Source organism: Sapajus apella, unplaced genomic scaffold, assembly GCF_009761245.1.
Source record: "Sapajus apella isolate SASKATOON/1434 unplaced genomic scaffold, GSC_monkey_1.0 scaffold6, whole genome shotgun sequence".
Lineage (NCBI taxonomy): Eukaryota > Metazoa > Chordata > Mammalia > Primates > Cebidae > Sapajus > Sapajus apella.
The window spans coordinates 13,025,674-13,050,785 of NW_022436946.1; the positions used below are offsets into that span (position 1 = coordinate 13,025,674).

The following is a 25,112-nucleotide window of genomic DNA, read 5'->3' on the forward strand; positions in this document are numbered from 1 at the left end:
AGCCGATACCATATAGCCTAGGCGTGTAAGAGGCTATACCCTACAGGTGTGTGTAGGTACACTCTAAGATATTCACACAAATTCGCCTAAGACGCATTTCTCTGGAGGTAAAACTGTCATCTCAAATGATGCATGACTGTAAGATCTATGGCTGAGTGCCTAACAGTATATTGAGAAATAACTCTCCATTTCACCCTTCTTCCAGTACGGAACTTTAAATGACCATCAGACCGGCCTGAATACCAGAATCTCTTTGCAATGCTCTCGCCTCGCTCATTACCAGAGGGAGGTTTTACCTGCGGAGTGACCGGGTTGGTCTGGGCATGAACCCGAGAGGTGGAAACTCTCAGATTCTCAGGACTGACAGCCAAATGGCTGGGGGCTATAAATCCACGAGAACTGCCCTCACGCTGCCATCCAGCTGGGTAGCCGGAGGCGCGCGCGTGGGGGCTCCGCGAGTCGTTCACCCTCGGTTCCTGTGGAAGCCCGGGGGGGCGTGGCCGCAGCGCCTCCGCCCTGAGCCTCGGGTCGCCAGAGGCGCGGCGCGCGGAACCCGGGGCGCAAAGGGCAGGCCGCGCTGCCGCGGTTGTCCTCAGCAGGCGTGGGACGGAACTGTCGGCTGCCCCCCGAAATGTGACCCAGCCCCGCGGCTCATGCGGGCTCCCGGCCGCCCGGCCTTGCGGCCGCTGCTGCTGCTACTGCTGGCAGCGCCGTGGGGACTGGCAGGTAGGTGGGTCGCGCCGCCAGGTGCTGGTCGGGGACGTCCCCGGGCCGGGGCTCCGCCAGGCAGCGCGCGCGGCCGAGCTCTCGCCCCCCCGCCCACTGGCCGGGTTTCGCTTTCGGGCGGGCGGAGGCCGGAGTTTCCAGCCTAGGGGCTTCGGGGAGCAGCAGGGACAGTCGCGGCCGCCTCGCGCACCCAGGCTCGGGGTCAAGTTTGCAGGTCTCCGTGCTCCGCACTTTCGGTCCCGAGGATTGGGGTGAGGGGAGTTCGGCGGGGGGCGCTTTGCGGGGTGCCCACAGCCTGTGACTAGCGGTCGGGGACGGTAACCGTGCGGGGCCCCTCGTCTGCACGTCCCAGGCTCCCACTACCACCGCCGCGGCCGCGCTGAGGGCCCCTGTGGATTCCGCGTCTCGGCCGCTGGGCCCCGCAGTCCAGTCAGCCGCGCGCCGCGAGGCCCGCGTTTTAAAAACCAAACTCCCCGAAAGCCCGGAAGGAACGGGATCTAGGAAAGACGCAGCTTCTAAAGTAAGCTCTCCTGCCCTGGCCACGCCGTGATTTCCTTTGCAGTTATGACCGTGTGCAGATAGCGCTCTTTGATTTTTCAGAAATAAGACAACTTTTAACTCGTTTAAAAGTTTTTAAATTTTTTAAAGTTTAAAAGTTAACTGAAGAGCTCTTCCTTTGGTTTGGTTGTTTAAACTCTCTACCAACTGGAATTCAGTAAACCAGAATGATTCATTAACATGATTGCTTTTTTCCCCTGTATTTCTCGTATATGAGAAAAAGATTTTTTTAAAAAGATATCCAGGATCCCTCTTTTAAAAAATTATTTTAAGAAACGACAAAGCTTCTCTAAATACTGTACTTTGTAGACGCTTGATTCAGGCCCTGCTCTTTTAATCCAGAACTGAACAATAAGAGTGAATGCAGGAAGAAAGTTGACGGTGAAAGTGGAGTCCTTGGTGTTAAAGAAAAAGTTAAGTTCAATATGTTACAACGGCAAGAAAAGTATGCACACAGATCTTGGAAAGATTTTGAACAATACCTATTATACATAAAATATTTTATCTTCTAAATTAATAAGAAATTATAGTCATGAATGGAAAGAGGTGACTGACGTGCAAATACTGAGCTTGCAACTGGCAGATAGAAATTTGTTTTTGTTTTTAACCGGAGAAGCCTCGGTGCTGTGGCTCACACCTGTAATCCTAACACTTGGGGGGACAGAGGCATAGGTGGGAGGATCGCTTGAGGCCAGGAGTTTGAGACCAGCCTGGGCGACATAGTGAGACCCCTGTCTATACTAAAAATTAAAAAAATAAAAAACCAGCCAGGTGTGTTGGCAGGCACCTATTTTCCTAGTTACTCCCTGTGCCCAGGAGTTCCAGGCTGCACTGAACTATGATCACACCATTGCACTCCAGCCTGGGCAATGGTGAGACCCTGTCTTTGAAAAAAAAAAAAAAAGAGAGAGAGATTGAGAGAGAAAAATAAAACTGTTGGGTGCTGACATTAGCAGGTAGTAATATTCTTGACTTCAAACAAAATTTGCAGAACAAACAATAAGAACTCTTTTCTGACCCAAGAGACATGGATATTCTGTTACCTCTTCGCAGGGTATTCCTGTCCTCTCCTGGGTCTTTGGACTAAGGTCTAAGGACTGCTGGGAGGACCACCTTAGAAGATGTATGTAGTTACCTGGATACTACCTGTTCTTAACTGAAGGATTATCTGCAATGTCTGCTGTACAACATGGACTTTCTAAGGGTTCTATGACTTTGCCACTCTCAAGTAAATTAATGCTCTAATGCTTTCATTTTTTGAACTTTTAAAAAATTCAATCTCTCAGCTGTAAAATACCCAAACATCCAAAGGGGAAAAAAAAAAAAAAAAAAACACCATGTCGTGAACCTTGTAGGGAAATCTTGGTGTTTCATTTCAGATAAACTTGTAATGGAATTCAGAAGGTCTATGCAGCTCCCTCAAGGCGGGTCCAATACACTGTCATTCTTCCTTGGACCCCTCCAGGGACAGAATTTCACAGGGAGGTTTATCCCTGTGGCTTATCAAACGCTGCCCTGTTGGCCCTTCCCATATCTTGTCCTCAGGGAAAATAAAGAACCATGGTTAGCATAATATAAACAAGCATTTAAAGTCACTAAGGTAAAGTGGGAGACGGTAACTTCTCAGGTCATGTGTCTCCTCTGCTCAAAGCCCTTCAGAGGTTTCTACTTTTCTTGGAATCATTCTCAGTTCTTCTACAAGATCCTGTGTGGTCAACTCTTGCCTGTCTCTTCAGCCTTATCTCAGACCACCTGGCCTTTTTCTACTTCCCAGAGCAAGCCAAAGTGTTTTCCATCTCACTCAGACTGGCAGTTCCTCTGGAAGTTCCCACTGGAGATTCATAGTGGCAGCCTATCTGCTAAAATGCCAGTGTCCCACTCTGTCCCCAGCTAACTCCTGCTCAGACTTTGGTCTCTCACCACCAAAGTGCTTTCCTCAAGGTCTTCCCGAGGAGTTGGAACAATGAGAACACATAGACACAGGGCGGGGAACATCACACACTGAAGCCTGTCAGAGGGGTTGGTGGAGGGGAGGGAGTAGCATTAGGAGAAATATCTAGCGTAGAAGACAGGTTGATGGGTGCAGCAAACCGCCATGGCATGTGTATACCTGTGTAACAAACCTACACATTCTGCCCAAAACTTAAAGTATAATTTAAAAAAAAAAAGATATTTCCTAAATCCCCAAAGAGGAAAAAAGTACAGCTCATTATGTTTACAAATAAACCTAACTTTAGTTTTGTAGCTTTAGAATGCGGTCTAAATATCAAAACAACAACTATGCTTATTAGAACAATATACTATAATTAATGGAGTAAGGGTATTTGTCAAAATGTCTCTGATATAAACATGGCAGCTTTCGGTGTTTTATTTCACTGAGAAGTTATTCGAGGACATACTTCACTCACACACTTGCACACACAGAGACATAAATGATTGTAGTGAACTAATTAAGCTTGCAGAATTATTTTCTTTTTTTAACTTTTTATTTTGATCAAATTTGGGACCTGCAGAAAAGTTTCAGAAATAGCACAGAGTTCCCATATCCCCCTCACCTAGTTTCCCCCATTAGAACATCTTATGTAACCAAGGCACAATGTTCGGAACCAGGAAATTAACACTAATATAACACTGCTCACTGAACTGGAGCCCTTGCTGCAGTTTCACCCATTTTTCCACTAATGCCCCTGTTCTGTTTCAGGATCCAACCCAGGATCTCCCATTACATTTAGTGGCCATGTCCCCTTAGTCTCCTCCTATTGGTGACAGTTTCTCAGCCTTTCTTTGCTTTCATGACCTTGATACTTTTGAAGAGTCCCAGTTACTTCTTCCTTAGAATACCCCTCACTTTGGGTTCACGTAAAGTTTCCTCAAGATTAGGATAAGGTTATTCCATTTTGTCAAAAATGCCACATGCATTATATTACCTTTCTCAATGTATCATTTTAAAGAATTTGTAATATCAACATGTCTTCTTATTGGTGATGTTAACCTTGATCGCTTGGTTAAGGTGGTCTCTTCCAAGTTTCTTACTATAAAGTTACCATTTTTCACTTTACGACTAATAAACATTTTGCAGAGAGATACTTTGAGGTTATGCAAATTTCCTGCTTCTTCCCAAACTCACACCCACTAATTTTAGTATCCATTGGTGGATTTTGACTGCGGCAACCACTATGCCTAGTAGTGATTTTTTATTTTGCTCTTTTCTTCCACATTTATTCACTGGAATTCTGTTGCAAATAAGAGCCATCTTTTCTGCCTTTTTATGTATTTATTCAATTGGTTAAGTATATCAGTATGGACTCATGGGTGTATCTTACTCTTTCATTTATAATCCAGTGGTATCATTATCAGTTTTGTTGCTCATGCTGTTCCAGCTTTGGCCATTAAGAGTTTCTTCAGTTTGGCTCTTGTGTCCCTCTAAGGAGACTCATCTTTTTTGAACACTTCATTAACTTTCTAGCATCAAAATGATTCCAGACTCATCTTGTATTTTCCCTGCCACAGGCCTAGAATTGATGACTTCCTCAGGAAGCTCTGGTTCCTTCTATTGGAGAAAGGTGTTTAGAAACCAAAATCTGGGTGCCAGGCATGCTTATTGCTACTGGAATGAGGTGCTCTCGGTGGACAGAACTGGGGAATACATGTATGTAGACTAACCTAGTTATCTACACACATCTATATTTCTGTATCTCTCTTTCTGTGTGTATATATATTTAATACTGGGAGTTTATAATGGTGCCACTAATTTCAATCTAACAGTCAAAGTTCATTCTAGCCTTCCTCTTTCATTTATAGCTTCATTGTCTAACAGTGAGAAACCCAGATGTCCTTATCTACAATCGACTTATTTGCCTGATTCTAATCTAAATAGTTTTAGGACTGCTAACTCATGCTCCTATGAGAAAAACATGTGCTAACTAAATTATAGCCTTTACATACAGTTTTCTGGTCTTAAGCTTTAAAATATCCAGTGAAGAAACTATTGACCAAAGTTACCTAGGTTAGTCCTTTTTTCCCATTACTCCTTTTGGTGTGCTTATACTATCCATTTGTGGTAAGTTCGGTTCATTTATTAAACTGCTGTATTTGGGTTCCCCCACATGCTAGTTGTTTTGTTTGTGGAGTTTGGGGTATTTGGCAGGTGGGTGAAATATTACTGTGCTTATAAAAGTCAGAGCTATAAAAAACGGTTTTCTCAGAGAAGTGTGGCTCCCTCCTGACCCCTACTACCTCATTTCTATTCCTCACCATACCACCACCTCTTTCCTCTTTCCCATTACACTATAAACGTAATTGTAATGTTATGCTTACACTGTCATTGTGATATTCTGACAGCACTTCTGCTTTGTTCTCGGTCCACATTCCATGCCATCTCCTTAGTTTCTTGTGTTTATTTTTTCCTGAATTTCTTTTGCACTGATGAGCAAATACGTGTATGTTTTAAGATCCAGGTCTAAATCTGGATTTCTGTACTGCAGCTAATGCAGGATTTGCTCACTCAAATGTTCTTTTCATCAAAAAAGCATGTCTTCTTTTCCAGCCTCTCTCCTATTGCCTTTCAAGCAAACTTGGGGTGATTTCTTATTTATAGATTTACAGGCCTCCCCATCCATCAGCTTGAGGCCCAGCCCCAGCATGCCTGGAGAGTATCATGTACCTAAGATCCAAGCGTATGGCTATAAGTGTCTCCAGCCTCACTCCACACAACGGGCACTCCTCCTGCCTGGAACTACTCAGCTTCCTAGAGAACAAATTCAGGAAAGGCAGTATTCGTGACCTGGAGAGCATCCAAGGAGATTGGTTACCTAGGGGAAGCAGCGTGGAATAGGAACGAGGTAGTAGTGTGAGGAGGAAGCACCGCTTCCCTGATTATATCTTTTTGTTTAGCTCTGACTCTTAGAACCATAAGGTAGGACATATATATTTCATTTACTCATAAACTGTGGTCAAAGAAAATAGAGATTATTGCTGTGAAATTAAGATTTTAATAGAAACATTCCAACATAAAACATTCACTGTTTTTATAATTTTTTAATAAAACTGTATATCTCTATGTTACCTTTTTTAGTGCTTGGCATAGTACTTTTCAGAAAATGATCAGTAAAGTTGTACGGTTTGGTTAAAAGCAACTTTCATTATATGCACGACATTTTTAAAATGACTTTCTATGTACATCATTTTCTTTAAAGTACAATTTTACCAGGTGTCACTGACATGTTGACTTCCATATTGGTTTTAAAAAATGATCATCGGCCGGGCGCAGTGGCTCACACATGTAATCCCAGCGCTTTGGGAGGCCAAGGTGGACAGATCACAAGGTTAGAAGTTCGAGACCAGCCTGGCCAATATGGTGAAACCCCATCTCTACTAAAATACAAGAAAATTAGCTGGGCGTGGTGTTGCACACCTGTAATCCCAGCTACTCAGGAGCCTGAGGCAGGAGAATCGCTTGAACCTGGGAGGCGGAGGTTGCAGTGAGCCCAGATTACACCATTGCACTCCAACCTAGGCAATAGAGTGAGACTCTGTCTCAAAAAAAATAAATAAATAAATAAATAAATCTGAGGCTCAAGGCAGCGTATATTTTATAGAGTAAAATCATGTTTTCCATCTTAATTATAACATTATATTTTTGCCGTTGTCGTGATATTCTGACAGCATTTTTACATTTTCTTAGTCTACAGTTTATGACTACATGACACAAAATTTGATACCAGAAACATGATTTAAATCACTTTAATCAATTCCAAGGTCTATCAATTACATATAAAATTGGAGAACAAGGCCAAGGGCAATGATTCATGCCTGTAATCCCAGAGCTTTGGGAGGTTGAGACGGGAGGGTCACTGGAGGTCAGGAATTTGAGAGCAGCCTGGGAAACATAGGAAGACCCCATTTCTACAAAAAATAAAATAAAATAAAATAAAATATCCAGGCTTGGTAATGCCTAGCTACTTGGGAAGCTGAGGCAGGAGGATCACTTGAGCTCAGGAGTTTGAGGCTGCAGTGAGCTGTGATCAGCCTGGGTACTCCAATTCCAGCCTGGGAAACAGAACAAGAATCTGTTCCGGAGAAAAAAAAAAAAAAAAAAAGAAAGGAAAAAGAAGAAGAACAACAACAAAAGAACTATAGAAAGAAAGTATGCTGGTCAAAGACGTTAAAATTAAATACTTTCTCTGCTTTATCTTTCAGAATTCCTATTGATGTAGAAACTCAGAGTTGACAGGACCTTAAAGGTCACCCCACCCAGCTGCCACTCTCTTGATTGTTCTCTGCAGCATCACTTCCAAGGAATGACCTGTCTGCTATGTGAGCACCTCTCATCACAGGATACTCACTACCCTGCACCCAGGCAGGCAGGATATCCTGTCACTGCAGATTTCAACTATTAAAAAGTTCTTTCATAAAATGAACTGAACTTTGATCCTTCAGTTTTCACTCATTGTTAGTCCTTATTCTAAGCCGATGAAGTCATACTGAACAAGCTGTTCAGATCACTGAGTGCAACCATCACATTTCCTCTGTGTCTTCTTTCCTCTCCAGAAAACCACTTCCCCAGAAAACTGCCAGGTGTCCCCTCTCTCCCAGTACTTCTAATGTATCTTCCAGTTTGTCTGCAAACTGGCCTCTCTCGGGCTGACTTCCTACAGATGGTGATGAAGCGGCTGGCCTGCGACATTCTAAACATTCCATCTTGGAGGGTTCATTTACCCTCAGATGATTCAGCATCAGGTTCTTGAGAAATGCAGGCCTCTGATGTCTAAAAGACACTCTCCTGTCTCATGTTTGTTGTCATCTATGAGACACAGACCCTCATTCAGACTCTGAATTTCACGTTAGTACAATTTTACTTTGCTCTGGAAGTGATTTTGTTTCTGTTTGCTTCTTACAGTACAGAGAATGAAAGTATGATGTAGTGTTTTATCTACAACTTGTGATAAATGGTGTTAAACGCAGCTAAGTCTACTCTTTCTGAAAGGACAATTTTTATTTACTGTAAATACTATCTATACAAAATTGGGTCTGTTTTTTGAGGGTAGTGACGCCTGCACTGCACTTTGCACCATCAAAATGGATACTTGAATCACTATCCACTGTTCAAGCAAATGCCAACTCTCCCTACAACTCAGAGGATGGTCATACTTGGTCCTGTACAGACTTGTGGAGAAGCTTTTTTTATACTTCTTGATTTCAACATGTGTACTGTGTATACTTTTCACCCAGCTTCCTCACGGCTAGATAATCCAAAGTTCCATTCCATACAGCTACATTTGCATTTTGATGACGTTGGATATTTTGGCAACTATATGCTCCTAGTTAAAGCATTTCTTTACATTAGCAATGCTATTTAAATTTCCTCACCAACTTTGCAGGGTTTTCTTTTGTTTTTGTTTTCTTGCCCAACATCAGTCCCCAAATCTTCACTTTCAGGTGACTCCAGCAGCTCTTAGAGCATTCATTTTTCTTTTCAATAAGCATTGTGCTTATTGTTGAGGAAAGATACAAGCAAGCCACAGACACCTACTGTATGGGCTTCTTAAGGCTGCCATGGCAAAGTGCCACAAACCAGGTGGCTTAAAATAATACAACTTTATTGCCTCACAGTCTTGGAGCCTGGAAGTCTGAAATCAAGGTGTCAGCAGGTTGGATCCTTTCTGAAGGCTGTGAGGGAGAATCCATTCTGTGCCTCCTCATGCTTCTGGTGGTGCTGACAATCTTAGCCACCTCTTGCCTTGTAGACACAACACTGTATCTCTCCCTGATCTTCACATGGCATTCTTCTGTTTTCCTTCACATAGTCTTCCAGAAGTCTCTGTGCACGTCATTTGTGTTCAGATTTCCCCTTTTATGAGGACACCAGTCATACTGCATTTCAGCCCACCCTAACTACCTCGTTGTAACTTTTTCATCTCTCTGAAGACCTTACTTCTGAGTGAGGTCTCATTTTGATGTACTAGAAGTTAGGATGTCAACATATTTGTTTTGGGCAACACAATTCAACTCATAACATCTTCCATACTCTCAAAGACTTACAGAGTAGTAAGCGGGATCCATAGGCTTGGCATCTGCGGTGAAAAAGAATCTGTTTTCTCAGCCACATGCAGTAGTTCCTCCTCTCCAACATGTTTAGGAGTCTGTGTCCAATGAGGGAAAACTTTTGCAGAAGGGTCAGAGCTGAAAGCCTTTACTGAGAATGTTGAGGGCTGGGATGAGGCTTCTCTTGTGCCTTCCATAACTTGACCATAAGGTAGAGCTGTCAGTGGGTGCTTAAAGACTAAAGACATTTAAATTTATCCAGCAGAGAAGCTCACTCTTCTCAGACCTCTGCCTCCCATCTGGGCTGTTCTAGGGAGCGCTTGCCCTGAGAAATCCTCTCCCATGATCCAGCAAGACTGTTTTCATAGGTAAGGCATAACTACACATATTATTCCAGCCCAGCATCCCTCTCTGTTGCCAACGAACATATCTGTGCTGCAAAATGTCTATAAATTATCTACTAAATGTTCAACTTGTTATTTTTAAAAATTAGCTTATAGATTTTAAGTGCCAAGTAGAATATCACATGCAGCCTGTAATTTAGGGGAATAGGGTATTTGAGGTGATCGGATTTAACAAAACAGGATTACCTTAATACCCATGCATCCATTTTGTGTTTTCAGAAAGTTTAAATACATCCCAACTCAGTGTGATTTCTAAATAATCCTTCTTTAAGTGCCTTTTCTTCACTCATTCATTCAGTGTCATCCTTTTATACATATGAGGAGCCGTTCTAGGCTCCAGAATAAACAAGAAAACAAGGCCCCTTCATTCAGTCTTCAGAGAAATACAGACAAGTAGTGATTACATTAAAATATAAATGCCAGAATTGAGGAAAACAGTTTCTTTAGAAGCATAGAATAACACAACTGATCTAATAAAGATGCCAGGCAGGGATGGCTTCCTATAGGAAGGTCCTTTAAACTGAGACTTATAAGACTTGTTGGTTAATTGATATTCATGTACACATATGTATATATCACCTCACATTCTCCTTACTCAAGGATAAAAGGTGAATCATAAAAAAAAATCCAAGTAAATGTCTTTATATGGAAAATACCTTACATGCTTTTAGGAAGAATCATATTTAATCAGTAGTCATAGGTAGGTTGCCATCTGTATTATATAAAATATTTGTAATTCAATACAAATTCAGGTCTTTTAAAAATGTGCTACATATACACCATGGAATACTATGCAGCCATAAAAAAGAATGAGATCATGTCCTTTTTCAGTGACATGGGTCAAGCAGGAAGCTATTATCCTCAGCAAACTAACACAGGAGCAGAAAACAAAACACCACATGTTCTCACTCTTAATTTGGAACTGAACAATGAGAACACATGGACACGGAAGGAAACAACCCACACCAGGACCTGTGGGGGCTGCTGGGGGAAGGAGAGCATTAGGATAAATAGCTAATGCATGTGGGGCTTATTACCTAGGTAATGAGTTGACAGGTGCAGCAAACCACCATGGCACATCTTTACCTATGTAACAAATCTGCACATTCTGCACATATATCCTGACACTTTAAATAAAATTAAATATAGAAAATAAAATAAATTCAGGTATATTAAATTTAAATATTAGCAAACAAATAAAGCCAATCCTGCTATCAGCATGTCCTATCCATAAATTACCAAGTAGTTAATATTCCTTTTCACATATATTTCTTTCTTATAACACTAAAAATGAACAAATAAATAAAAAGGCAATAGTAGCAAAATCCCATGGAAAGGATGATTTTTCTGAGTGGTAATCATCTAGCGAGTAGGAGTCAGGAGCTTTGTGACTGTAGGACACTAACCTCAAGATCATTGGCAGCCTCAACAGGCCACTGCGGTCTGCGGCTCTTTGCAATACCTACTCAAACCATAGTAATCAAAAGACACACATTATGCTGTGGCTTCTGACATAGGTATTATTTAACCACTTTCTGAGTCAATCCAGTCCTTTAAGGACTCTTAACTTTTATGAACAAGATCAAAGGGACTGTCTTGATTGTTCCAGTCTTCAAGTTGTTTCTGGAGGTGTTCCAATAAAACAGTGAATTGAATAGTGTCCCCTCAAAAATAATCTCCATCTACAATCTCAGAATGTGACCTTATTTGGAAGTAGAGTTTTTGCAGATGTCGTTAAGAATTTTGTATTGGCCCATTCTTGCCTTGCTACAAAGAAATACCTGAGACTGGAAAATTTATAAAGAAAAGAAGCTTAATTGCTCTTGGTTCTGCAGGCTATACAGGAAGCTGTATATGGTGCTGGCATATGCTTGGCTTTTGGGAGGCCTCAGGAAACTTACAATCATGGTGGAAGGAGAAGGGAAGCAAGCATATCACATGGCCTGAGCAGAAATGAGAGAGCTAGTGGGGGAGGTGCTATACACTTTTAGACCACCAGATCTCATGAGAACTCACTACCACGAGATTAGCACCAAGGGGGTGGTGCTAAACCATTCATAAGAAATCCACCCCCGTGGTCCAGTGACCTCTCACCAGGCCCTACCTCCAACATCAGGAATTTTTAGTACTTTAGCGTGAGATTTGGGCAAAGACACATATGCAAACTATGTTAGATTTCGAGGTGAAACCATCCCAGAATTAGGATAGACTGGTTTCCTCGTAAGAGGATATAACTCAGAAAAGCCACATGAAGGCCAAGGTGGGCAGAGACTGGAGTGATATTGGCATGAGCCAACAAACACCTGGGGCCACCAGGAGCTGAAAGAGGCAAGGAAGAATTGTTCCCTAGAGCCGTCTGAGGGAAGTGGCGCTGCTAACACCTTGCTATCAGATATCCAGCCTCCAAAACAGTGAGATCATCAATGTCCATTGTTTGGAGCTACCCAGTTTGTGGTCCTTTGTTATGGCAGCCCTGGGAAACTAATACAAGAGACCTGGACTCTTCTCTGTGGGCATCTCGTCATTATTGCCCTGCTTTTATCCTGTCTACTCTTCCTTTATCTCTTGTGGCAAAATAATGTAAGTGCCTCAAAGAGCCAATCTTCTACAAGGCCTTTTCAGCATGTAGAACCCCTGTTCATTTTACTGCATTTAGTTACACAACTTTATCAAGGCATAATTCAGCCTTGAAGAGGTCTGATCCTAGTCCTGGTCACCCTCAAAACAATTCACCGTTCTGATAGTGTTTTTGATGGTTACTGAACACTTCCATCTTCCTGGTGTGTGATTGGACAGTCTGAGATTCCAGTTGAGATTATGCCATCAATCTCATCTGCCTCCAAAAACCAAGCAACAATCAACAGAAGTAAATACTATTTATTTTATTGAGAATTAAAAGAAATGCAACGTGGAAATTACTGCACACAAATGCTTCTACTGAAACAGAAAGTAAGAACATGGAGCCAGGATCTTAGGGCCACGGGGAAAGAATAGCAGTCGGGAAATCAGAGGATGGAAGTTCAGCCCCTCCTCGTCCACTGCCCTCTGTGAGCAAGAATGGGCTTTGGGGCTGGGCACGGTGGCTCACGCCTGTAATCCCAGCACTTTGGGAGGCCGAGGCGGGTGGATCACAGGGTCAAGAGATCGAGACCACCCTGGTCAACATGGTGAAACCCAGTCTCTACTAAAAATACAAAAAATCAGCTGGGCATGGTGGCGCGTGCCTGTAATCCCAGCTACTCAGGAGGCTGAGGCAGGAGAATTGCCAGAACCCAGGAGGCGGAGGTTGCGGTGAGCGGAGATCGCGCCATTGCACTCCAGCCTGGGTAACAAGAGCGAAACTCCGTCTCAAAAAAAAAAATAAGAATGGGCTTTGGTTTTCTCATCGATGAAGGAGTAGGGTTTCATGATTTATAAGGCCCGGAGATGGCCACTGCCTGGGCAATACCAGTCCATCACTTCACCTGCCTTGTGTCCTCTGCCTGCCTGAGGGAACCTGCCCTATCACTCTGTCCTTGGGGCTGGTCAGTCTTGGGGGCACATTGGCCTCTATACCCTGGTTCCCACCAGCTCTCTCCTGCCACTGAGACCAGCTCCTGCCTAACACTCCACATTTCTTACATTTTCCCCAAGAGGCTCCCCACCTATGCAACAACACAACAATCTTTCTTCTCCCCATAGAGCTCATCCTAATTCATACCAAACGGATACCATACTGCATTTCTTTTGTCTTTTTTTTTTCTTTTTTGTTTATTTTTTGAGACAGAATCTCGCTCTGTCACCCAGGTTGGAGTGCACTGATGTGATCTTGGCTCACTGCAACTTCTACCTCCAAGGTTCAAGTGATTCTTATGACTCAGCCTCCCAAGTAGCTGGGATTACAGGTGCGTACACCACCATTCCTGGCTAATTTTTGTATTTTTAGTAGAGATGGGGTTTTCCATGTTAGCTAGGCTGGCCTAGAACTCCCAGCCTTAAGTGATCTGCCCACCTCCGCCTCCCAAAGTGCTGTGACTACAGGCGTGAGTCACCACGCCCAGCCTCATACTGGATTTCTAACCATGCTCTTTCATTTTCTTGATGACAACGTGATACAGGATTATATGAAGGACATGCTTCTATATAGTGAAGCACCACTTAATGATGGGGATACCTTCTCAGAAGTGTGTCCTTAGGAGATTTCATCCTTGTGCAAACATCATAGAATGTACTTACCCAAACCTAAATGAAACAGCCTACCACTACACACCTAGGATATATGGCACAGCCAATTGCTCCTAGGTTACCAACCTGTACTGCATGCTACTGTACTGAATACTGTAGACAGTTGTAACACAATGTAAGTATTTGTGCATCTAAAAATAGAAAAGGCACAGCAAAAATACAGTGTTATCATCTTATGGGACCACCATCATGGAATGTCGTTATGCAGCACATGACTGTATTTCTAAAGTGTGTACTAGTGGTTTAAGTTGATCTTTGAGCTAGCAGTCCAGTTACCCAGCTATACCCAGCTGTGCATTGTATCATCCGGGGCCCCAGCGACAGCACTGATTGTTAATTTATTGTGGCTGCTATAGGCTGAAAGGCGACCTGTGCAGGAAGGGTATGCAGCATAGGGGTGTGAATTGGATGTGCCTGGAGGAAAATGGGCTGTTTTGTGTCTTTTGCTGTCCACTGTCATTTGCCAGCCATTTGCCTACCTGCCTCCCACAGATAAGTAATTCATGGCAATGTTTATTACTGATAATAATGGCAGTTATTCACATAATAACAATAGTTATTGTTAGTGGTGAGGAACAGTAAATATTTACAATGAATGGTAACTGTTTAGATGGGTGGCTGGGAGGAAATAAGTACAAAAGGTGAGAATGGGTAGAGTAGTGGAGGAGATAAGGGGGGATGATGCCAAAAGCATACTCCAGAGATGTTGAAGCAGTGTTGGAATCATCCCTGTACTGAGCCATGGGCAAGCTGAAAAGTTACTACATCTGAGTATGGGGAAACTTCTTTTTTCATTTATTTTCCCTTTCAAAAAGGAATAGAACCAACTCTTGGCGTTAATCAATAAACTAACATTATTTTTGCTGCTGCCTTTCTCAAATGACTTGTGAGATTAAATCATTTGAGAAAAGCATCAAAAATAATGTTAGTTATTGTCTTGTCCCACTGTTTCTTTTTCTTTACTTTTTCTATCCTTCCTAAGGACAATGTCACATGTGAAAGTGTAAATTAAATACATAAATATCAAATTTTGGGAAAGTTGATGATAGGAACATGTGGTCTTTATGAATAAAGGAGGCACCCAGAAATGTGTGTCATGAGGGAAAAGAGTTACACTGTTTATCATCTCATTAATCTTATGTACTCTGTGCCAAATAGCCTTGCTGTTGCTTTTCAGCTTATTGAAGTACTTACTGATGTATGCTTTGAAAACTGGTGGCCGAGCATGGTGGCTCACACCTGACATCCCAGTACTTTGGATGGCTGAGGTAGGAGGATCGCTGGAGCCCAAAAGTTTGAGACCAGCTTGGACAACATTAGTGAGACCCCATCTCTACAAAACAATTTTTTAAAACTTAGCCAGGCATGATGGCATGCATCTGCAGTCAGGAAGATGAGGAGGGAGGATCACTTGAGTCCAGGATTTTGAGGCTGCAGTGAGCTATGATCATGCCACTGCACTCCAGCCTGGGCAACAGAGTAAGACCCTGTCCCAAACAAAAAAAAAGAAAAAAGAAAAAGAAAAGAAAATCACAAAACTGCTGACATTTTCTACCATAATTCCTTAATGAAAATGAAAAAGAATCTCCATTTTCCTCCCTTTCTCTACTGCTCTTTTGTCCATCATTTACCATTTTATCATTTCTGCCTGATTTTTTAATCTTTTCTATTAATTTTTTTCTTACACTTTTTTAATCTTATTTTATGAGTTAATATGTGCTTAAAATTTTATTGATAAAACATACAACATACTCCTGCTGATTTGTTTTTTTTTTTCTTTTTTATTGCATGTTAGGTTTTGGGGTACATGTGAAGAACATGCAATATTGTTGCATAGGTACACACATGGCAGTGTGATGTGCTGCCTTCCTCCCCATCACCTATATCTGGCATTTCTCCCCATGCTATCTCTCCCCACCTCCCCACCCCCCCGTCCCTCCCCCATTTCCCCCCAACAGACCCCAGTGTGTAGTGCTCCCCTCCCTGTGTCCATGTGTTCTCATTGTTCAAAACCCGCCTATGAGTGAGAACATGCGGTGTTTGATTTTCTGCTCTTGTGTCAGTTTGCTGAGAATGATGGTTTCCAGGTTCATCCATGTCCCTACAAAGGACACAAACTCATCATTTTTGATGGCTGCATAATATTCCATGGTGTACATGTACCACATTTTCCCTGTCCAGTCTATCATCGATGGGCATTTGGGTTGGTTCCAGGTCTTTGCTATTGTAGACAGTGCTGCAATGAACATTCGTGTGCATGTGTCCTTATAGTAGAACGATTTATAATCCTTTGGATATATACCCAGTAATGGGATTGCTGGGTCAAATGGAATTTCTATTTCTAGGTCCTTAAGGAATCGCCACATTGTCTTCCACAATGGTTGAACTAATTTACACTCCCAATAGTGTAAAAGTGTTCCTATTTCTCCACATCTTCTCCAGCAACTGTTGTCTCCAGATTTTTTAATGATCGCCATTCTAATTGCTGTGAGATGGTATCTCAATGTAGTTTTGATTTGCATTTCTCTAATGACCTGTGATGATGAGCATTTTTTCATATGTTTGTTGGCCTCATGTATGTCTTCTTTTGTAAAGTGTCTGTTCATATCCTTCGCCCACTTTTGAATGGGCTTGTTTGTTTTTTTCTTGTAGACCTGTTTTAGTTCTTTGTAAATTCTGGATACCAGCCCTTTGTCAGATGGGTAGACTGGAAAAATTTTTTTCCCATTCTGTTGGTTGCCGATTCACTCTAATGACTGTTTCTTTTGCTGTGCAGAAGCTGTGGCGTTTGATTAGGTCCCATTTGTCTATTTTGGCTTTTGTTGCCAATGCTTTTGGTGTTTTGGTCATGAAGTCCTTGCCTACACCTATGTCCTGAATGGTTTTGCCTAGATTTTCTTCTAGGGTTTTTATGGTGTTAGGTCTTATGTTTAAGTCTTTAATCCATCTGGAGTTAATTTTAGTGTAAGGCATCAGGAAGGGGTCCAGTTTCTGCTTTCTGCACATGGCTAGCCAGTTTTCCCAACACCATTTATTAAACAGGGAATCCTTTCCCCATTGCTTGTTTTTGTCAGGTTTGTCAAAGATTGGATGGTTGTAGATATGTTGTGTTGCCTCCGAGGCCTCTGTTCTGTTCCATTGGTCTATATCTCTGTTTTGGTACCAGTACCATGCTGTTTTGATTACCATAGCCTTGTAGTATAGTTTGAAGTCCGGTAGTGTGATGCCTCCTGCTTTATTCTGTTTGCTTAGAATTGACTTGGCTATGCAGGCTCTCTTTTGGTTCCATATGAAGTTTAAGGTGATTTTTTCCAGTTCTGTGAAGAAGGTCATTGGTAGCTTGATGGGAATAGCATTGAATCTGTAAATTACTTTGGGCAGTATGGCCATTTTCACGATATTGATTCTTCCTAACCATGAACATGGAATGTTTCTCCATCTGTTTGTGTCCTCTCTTATTTCATTGAGCAGTGGCTTGTAGTTCTCCTTGAAGAGGTCCTTTACGTTCCTTGTTAGTTGTATTCCTAGGTATTTTATTCTCTTTGTAGCAATCGTGAATGGCAGTTCGTTCTTGATTTAGCTCTCTTTAAGTCTGTTATTGGTGTATAGGAATGCTTGTGATTTTTGCACATTGATTTTGTATCCTGAGACTTTGCTGAACTTGCTTATCAGTTTCAGGAGATTTGGGGCTGAGACAATGGGGTCTTCTAGATATACAATCATGTTGTCTGCAAATAGAGACAATTTGACTTTCTCCTTTTCGATTTGAATACACTTTATCTCTTTTTCTTGCCTGATCGCTCTGGCTAGAACTTCCAGTACTATATTGAATAGGAGTGGTGAGAGAGGGCATCCTTGTCTAGTGCCAGATTTCAAAGGGAATGCTTCCAGTTTTTTCCCATTCAGTATGATATTGGCTGTGAGTTTGTCATAAATAGCTTTTATTACTTTGAGATACGTTCCATCAATACTTGGTTTATTGAGGGTTTTTAGCATAAAGCGCTGTTGAATTTTGTCAAAGGCCTTCTCTGCACCAATTGAGATAATCATGTGGTTTTTGTGTTTGGTTTTGTTTATATGGTGAATTACGTTTACAGACTTGCGTATGTTGAACCAGCCTTGCATCCCTCGGATGAAGCCTACTTGATCATGGTGGATAAGCTTTTTGATGTGCTGTTGCAATTGGCTTGCCAGTACTTTATTGAAGATTTTTGCATCTATGTTCATCATGGATATTGGCCTGAAGTTTTCTTTTCTTGATGAGTCTCTGCCGGGTTTTGGTATCAGGATGATGTTTGTCTCATAAAATGATTTGGGAAGGATTCCCTCTTCTTGGATTATTTGGAATAAAGAAGGAATGGTACCAGCTCCTCTTTGTATGTCTGGTAGAATTCGGCTGTGAACCCCTCTGAACCTGGGCTTTTTTTGGGTGGTAGGCTCTTAATTGCTGCCTCAACTTCAGACCTTGTTATTGGTCTATTCAGGGTTTCAACTTCTTCCTGGTTTACGCTTGGGAGGAGGCAAGTGTCCAGGAATTTATCCATTTCTTCCAGGTTTATTAGTTTATGTGCATAGAGTTGTTTGTAATAATCTCTGATAATGGTTTGAATTTCTGTGGAATCTGTGGTGATATCCCCTTTATCGTTTTTTATTGCATCAATTTGGTTATTCTCTCTTTTCTTTTTCATTAATCTGGCTAGTGGTCTGTCTATTTTGTTGATCTTTTCAAAAAACCAGCTCCTGGATTTATTGATTTTTTGAAGGGTTTTTTGTGTCTCTATCTCCTTCAGTTCTGCTCTGATCTTAGTTACTTCTTGTCTTCTGCTAGGTTTTGAGCTTTTTTGATCTTGTTTCTCTAGCTCTTTCAATTTTGATGCTAGGCTTTCAATTTTACATCTCTCTTTGCTTCTCATGTGGGCACTTATTGCTATATATTTTCCTCTAGAGACTGCTTTGAATGTGTCCCAGAGATTCTAGTATGTTGTGTCTTCATTCTCATTGGTTTCGAAGAACATCTTTATTTCTGCCTTCATTTCATTGTTTATCCAGTCAACATTCAAGAGCCAGTTGTTCAGTTTCCGTGAAGCTGTGCGGTTCTGAGTTAGTGTCTGCATTCTGAGTTCTAACTCGATTGCACTGTGGTCTGAGAGACTGTTTGTTATGATTTCCGTTCTTTTGCATTTGCTGAGGAGTGATTTATTTCCGATTATGTGGTCAATTTTAGAGTAGGTGTGATATGGTGCTGAGAAGAATGGATTTGGGGTGGAGAGTTCTGTAAATGTCTATTAGGTTTGCTTGTTGCAGGTCTGAGTTCAGGTCCTGGATATCCTTGTTAATTTTCTGTCTGGTTGATCTGTCTAACATTGACAATGGGGTGTTAAAGTCTCCCACTATTATTGTGTGGGAAGCTAAGTCTCTTTGTAAGTCATTAAGAACTTGCCTTATGTATCTGGGTGCTCCTGTATTGGGTGCAAATATATTTAAGATCGTTAGCTCTTCTTGTTGCATTGATCCTGTTACCATTATGTAATGCCCTTCTTTGTCTCTTTTGATCTTTGTTGCTTTAAAATCTATTTTATCAGAGATGAGAATTGCAACTCCTGCTTTTTTTTTGCTCTCCATTTGCTTGGTAAATCTTCCTCCATCCCTTTATTTTAGCCTTTGTGTATCCTTGCATGTGAGATGGGTTTCCTGGATACAGCACACCGATGGGTTTTGGCTTTTTATCCAATTTGCCAGTCTGTGTCTTTTGATTGGGGAATTTAGTCCATTTACATTTAGGGATAATATTGTTATGTGTGAATTTGATACTGCCATTTTGATGCTAGCTGGCTGTTTTGCTCATTAGTTGATGAAGATTCTTGATTGTGTTGATGCTCTTTACCATTTGGTATGTTTTTGGAGTGGCTGGTACTCGTTGTCCCTTTTATATGTGTAGAGCCTCTTTCAGGAGCTCTTGTAAAGCAGGTCTGGTGGTGATGAAATCTCTGAGTACTTGCTTGTTCGCAAAGGATTTTATTTTTCCTTCACTTATGAAGCTTAGTTTGGCTGGATAGGAGATTCTGGGTTGAAAGTTCTTTTCTTTAAGGATGTTGAATATTGGCCCCCACTCTCTTCTGGCTTGTACGGTTTCTGCTGAGAGGTCTGCTGTGAGTCTGATGGGCTTCCCTTTGTGGGTAACCCGACCTTTCTCCCTGGCTGCCCTTAGCAATTTCTCCTTCATTTCAACCCTGGTGAATCTGATGATTATGTGCCTTGGGGTTGCTCTTCTTAAGGAATATCTTTGTGGTGTTCTCTGTATTTACTGGACTTGAATATTGGCCTGCCTTGCTATGTTGGGGAAGTTTTTCTGGATAATGTCCTGAAGAGTATTTTCCAGCTTGGATTCATTCTCTTCGTCACATTCAGGTACACCTATCAAATGTAGATTAGGTCTTTTCACATAGTCCCACATTTCTTGGAGACTTTGTTCATTCATTTTTACCCTTTTTTCTCTATTCTTGCCTTCTCATTTTATTTCATTGAGTTGATCGTCGACCTCTGATATCCTTTCTTCTGCTTGGTCAGTTCGGCTGTTGAAACTTGTGCACGCTTCTCCAAGTTCTCGTGTTGTGTTTTTCAGCTCCATCAATTCACTTATATTCCTCTCTATGTTGTCCATTCTCGTTAGCATTTCATCAAATCTTTTTTCAAGGTTCTTAGTTTCTTTGCATTGGGTTAGAACATGTTCTTTTAGCTCACTGTAGTTTCTTATTACCCACCTTCTGAAGTCTGATTCTGTCATTTCATCACACTCCTTCTCCATCCAGCCTTGTTCCCTTGCTGGTGAGGGGTTGTGATCCCTTTTCGGAGGACAGGTGTTCTGGTTTCGGGTGTTTTCATCCTTTTTGCGCTGGCTTCTTCCCATCTTTGTGGATTTATCCACCTGTTGTCTTTGTAGTTACTGACTTTCAGATTGGGTCTCTGAGTGAACTTCCAGTTTGTGGATGCTGAAGTTACTTCTTCTTCTTAGCTTTCCTTCTAACAGTCTGGCCCCTCTGCTGTAGGACTGCTGAGGTCCACTCCAGGCCCTGCTTGCCGGGGGATCACCTGCAGCAGCTGCAGAACAGTAAGGGTTGCTACCAGTTTCCTCTTCTGGTATCTTTGTCCCAGTAGGATGCCCGCCAAATGTCAGTCCGTTCACTCCTTTATGAGGTGACTCTTTGGATATATGGGGGTCAGGGAGCTGCTTGAGGAGATAGTTGGTCCTTTATTGGAGCTTAGGTCCTGAGCTGTGAGCTCCATTGTTCATCCAGAGTTGCTGGGCAGGTATATTTAGGTCTGCTGCAGCAGAACTCATAAACTCCCTTTGTTTTTTTTCCCCAGGTGTTCTGTCCCAGGGAGTTAGGGCTTTATTTATGAGTTTCCGTTGTGCTGCTGCCTTTTTTTTTTTCCTGTCAGGGCTGCCCTGCCCAGTGAGGAGGCAGCCTAGTCACCGTCTGCCTGCAGAGGCTTTGCTGAGCTGCTGTGGGCTCTGCCCAGCTGCCATGTGATCTTCCCTGCAGTCCTGTTTATATGGGTGTAGTTAGAACTGCCTTGGCAATGGTGGCCCGCCTCTGTTATGGCGGACTCTCTCTGTAGTGGCAGGTTGCCTTGGCAACAGCGGGCTGCCTCAGTGATGGTCAGACTGCCTCCATAGTGGTGGAGTGTCTCAGTAATGGCGGACACCTCTCCCCCACAGAGCCGGACCATTCCGGGTTCAGCTGTGCTTGCTGTGAAACTCTCAACCCAGAGCATTTTCAATTACTGGTTTTTTTTCTGTGGGGTGGGGGGTGGGAGCCTGATCACCTGGCTCCCTGACTTAGAGTCTTTTTGTGTTGTTGTTATTGAACAGCCGACTGTCCCAGTGTTCCAGTCACCTGTTGAAAAGGCGCCAGGATCTCCAATGCCGCGACTCACTGAGCCGGCTGAAACAGCGGCACTGAGATTCCTGGCGGGTTTTTTTGCCTAGGAATCTTCTGGCCTGGCTCACTATTTCAGATGAATGGGCAACTCTGCCATCTCAGGGCTCCAATCACCAGCTAAGAGGGCACCTGGACCAGTGTCTTTTGTACAGGGAACCGCCGCGCCAGGGCGCCGGCAAAGCAGCCGTGCAGGCTGAAACAGCCGCGCTGGCGACCCTTGGGGCTCCTCCGCCTGGGATTCTCCTGGTCTGTGGGCAATAGAAATCCGTCTGGAAATGCGGCGTCCACTCACCCTCTGCACTTTCACTGGGAGCTGCAATCCTGAGCTGTTCCTAGTCGGCTGTCTTCCCCCAATCCTGTTATTTTCTTAATATCATTCTGTGAACCCAAAAGTATCTGAGACAGATCTTAATCAATTTAGAAATTGTATTTTACCAAGATTAAGGACATGCCTGTGACACAGCCTTGGGTAGTATCTGCCTTTTCTTACACTTTTATCTTGTTGACTTTTATTCTGAAAATTTCAAGTCATGAAGATATTAATGGAAGAATTGCATTGCCTCTAGGAGGATAAAAAGAAGTACTAGTTTTGAAAATGATTTGAGGAATAAATTGTTGATATTTAAGAAATACGTACTGATTGAGCTTGGAATTTCCAATAGCTATTCTTTTCAGTACTTTAGTGGTCCCAAATAGTTTGACTTTAACCTTGTTCTTTCTTTTTTATTTTCCCTTCTGAGGCATGATATCAAGTAGTCAAGATTTCAACCCACATTAGAATCTACTTTTCCAGTTACTGTGATGATCATTCCCACCAACTGAGATGTTTTGGAGGTTATATCATGTGAAGAACATTAGGTACCCACTCAAAGAGTTTAGTTTGTTTGTTTGTTTGTTTGTTTGTTTGTTTTGAGACAGAGTCTTGCTCCGTCTCAGGCAGGAGTGCAGTTGGTGCCATCTCAGCTCGCTGCAACCCCCACCTCCTGGGTTCAGGAAATTCTCCTGTCTAGCCTCCCAGCTAATTTTGTATTTTTAGTAGAGACGGGGTTTCACCATATTGTTCAGGCTGGTCTTGAACTTCTGACCTCCCACCTCAGCCTCCTAAAGTGCTAGGATTACAGGTGTAAGCCACCATGCTCGGCCCAAACAGTTTATTTTCTAAAAGGGAAGGGAAGAACTTTATATAATCTAAGAGATGACATAAAGTAGTAGGACTGGTTTTCTAACAAACAATGGGGCTGGCTTATACAAATTAACAATAGTCATTATGGGAGGCTACACACAAATATCTCACAACAATGAATTTCGCAAGCTCCCTTTTTTCAGTTGCAGGTACAGCCTGGCACACACTGGTCAGAATATTCCATTGAGTGGCAAACTTTCATCTTGGGGAAATGAATTTTATTTTTAAAAGCATTCAAAGCCACTTTCTGCAAGTTTGGGTGATCAACCTGGAAAATGCTATGTTGAGCAAAAACAAGATGTCACTATTAAAAAAATGAGGTTGAATTTTTTGTATGTTTCTAAACTACCTCTGAAGATAAATATAGCTGAAAGAAAGCATCCCTCAAATGCCATGAGCTAAGGAGTATCATGAGAATAGTCATAAACCCTCCTATGTAAATGACTTTAAAGTTGCATATTCTCTTTAATGGGTAAACTTCAATAGATTTATTTTTTTTAAATAGTCTCTATGTTAAAGTCTTACTTGCTGTAAAGCACCAACAGCAAAATACTGAAAAACATGTTTAAGCACATAGATTTACTTACTGAGGTGTGGCGATAACACCAATTTTTCTGCATGACTTATGTATTGCTCATCCATATAAATGTGCAGGTACCTGGCAGAGAAAGTCTATATTGAAGGGTTGGGCCCCAGACTCAGAAAATATCAAATATCTCCTCCATGATGGGAGTAGGGCCTTCTTTTCTTTTCTTTTTCTTCTTTTTTTTTTTGAGATGGAGTCTCACTCAGTCACCTAGGCTGGAGTGCAGAGGCATGATCTTGGCTCACTGCAGCCTAGGTCTCTCTGGTTCAAGCAGTTCTCCTGCCTCAGCCTCCCAAGTAGCTGGTACTAGAGGCATCTGCCACTACACCTGGCTAATTTGTATATTTTTAGTAGAGATGGCATTTCACCATGTTGGCCAGGCTGGTCTCAAACTCCTGACCTCAGGTGATCTGCCCACCTCAGCCTCCCAGAATGCTAGGATTACAGGTGTGAACCACCTGTGCCCAGCCCTTGTGTCTATTTCTATCCTCAGCTGTACCCCCATGCCTATCATAGATTCTACTCCTAGCCCATAGTAGGCACCAGTAACTATTTGTCACATGAATATGACTGTGAACAGTTCCACCAGGAAAAGCTTAAAAGAAGAATAATACTTGAGTCTACCTCATTGACTTTCTTATATCTCTCCTTAGAAGCTCCAATCTTTAATGTGCAAAACTGATCATGGTCATATAGTCCTTTCTTCCCACAACACTGTACTTAGGAGCATTTCCCACTCACCTAAAGGTAAGTAACCCAGGCAAGCACCCTGTCTCAGCCAGCACACTTGGGCCTGAGTGTCCACCAAATAGCTAAAACACAGCGGGCAAGTCATTCAACCTCCCTGGGCCTCTATCCACTCAGCTATAAAATGAGGATAGTAACTTTGGAGGACAATACTGAGTGAATACTTATTGAGCTCTTTCTTTGTGCCAGGCACTGTTCTGGGAGTTCTAGTTAAGAGTCTTAATCATTGCAACAAGCCTAAGAGGCAGATAGTACTGTTCCATTTTCCAAATGAGGAGATTGAGGCACAAGTTAAGTAACTGGCTTGAGGGCACACAGCTGCTAAGACATAGAGCATGGAGTAGGCTCCAGTGTGACTCTAGAACTTTTATTAGGGAATCTCTCCCTGAGCTATTCACGTAAACAATTATTAGAAACCATTGGGTTAGGGCAGTTGGCAGTACCCTGTAAGAATGGACAGTATTATTACGGAGAAAACTGAGGCAGCACACTGGTCCAGCAATTAGTCAGAGAAATAATGGTGAGGTGGTGATTAGGGGAAGAAAATCAAGTGCAAAGGAACTAATGTTAGTACCATATCATGCTCCGTCCTTTATAGAAGACAGTTGTGCATCTTTTTTCCTCAGGTAGATACTCACTGAATCATATTTTGAGTGCTGTTTAAAAGACTTACTTTTTGACTGGGCATGGTAGCTCAT

General features: G+C 42.3%; 1 protein-coding gene and 1 long non-coding RNA gene across 7 annotated transcripts in view; both read left to right on the plus strand.

The window, feature by feature from the left end:
- The first annotated feature begins 209 nt into the window (after window positions 1-209).
- IL20RA (interleukin 20 receptor subunit alpha) overlaps window positions 210-25,112 on the plus strand; it is a 47,165-nt gene continuing 22,262 nt past the window's right edge. For 2 of the 6 annotated variants that reach the window (XM_032274658.1, XM_032274663.1), the window contains exon 1: window positions 210-726. In XM_032274658.1, the coding sequence (XP_032130549.1) occupies window positions 324-726 (403 nt within the window). In that variant the 5' untranslated portion in view covers window positions 210-323. Of the gene's footprint in view, window positions 727-877; window positions 1,247-25,112 lie in introns of those variants that run through there. The other 4 variants (XM_032274659.1, XM_032274660.1, XM_032274664.1 and 1 more) reach the window with 4 other exon arrangements.
- LOC116549234 lies at window positions 1,300-23,407 on the plus strand. The gene is made up of 2 exons (XR_004267761.1): window positions 1,300-1,697; window positions 23,225-23,407. It is a non-coding gene; the product is annotated as an uncharacterized LOC116549234 (long non-coding RNA).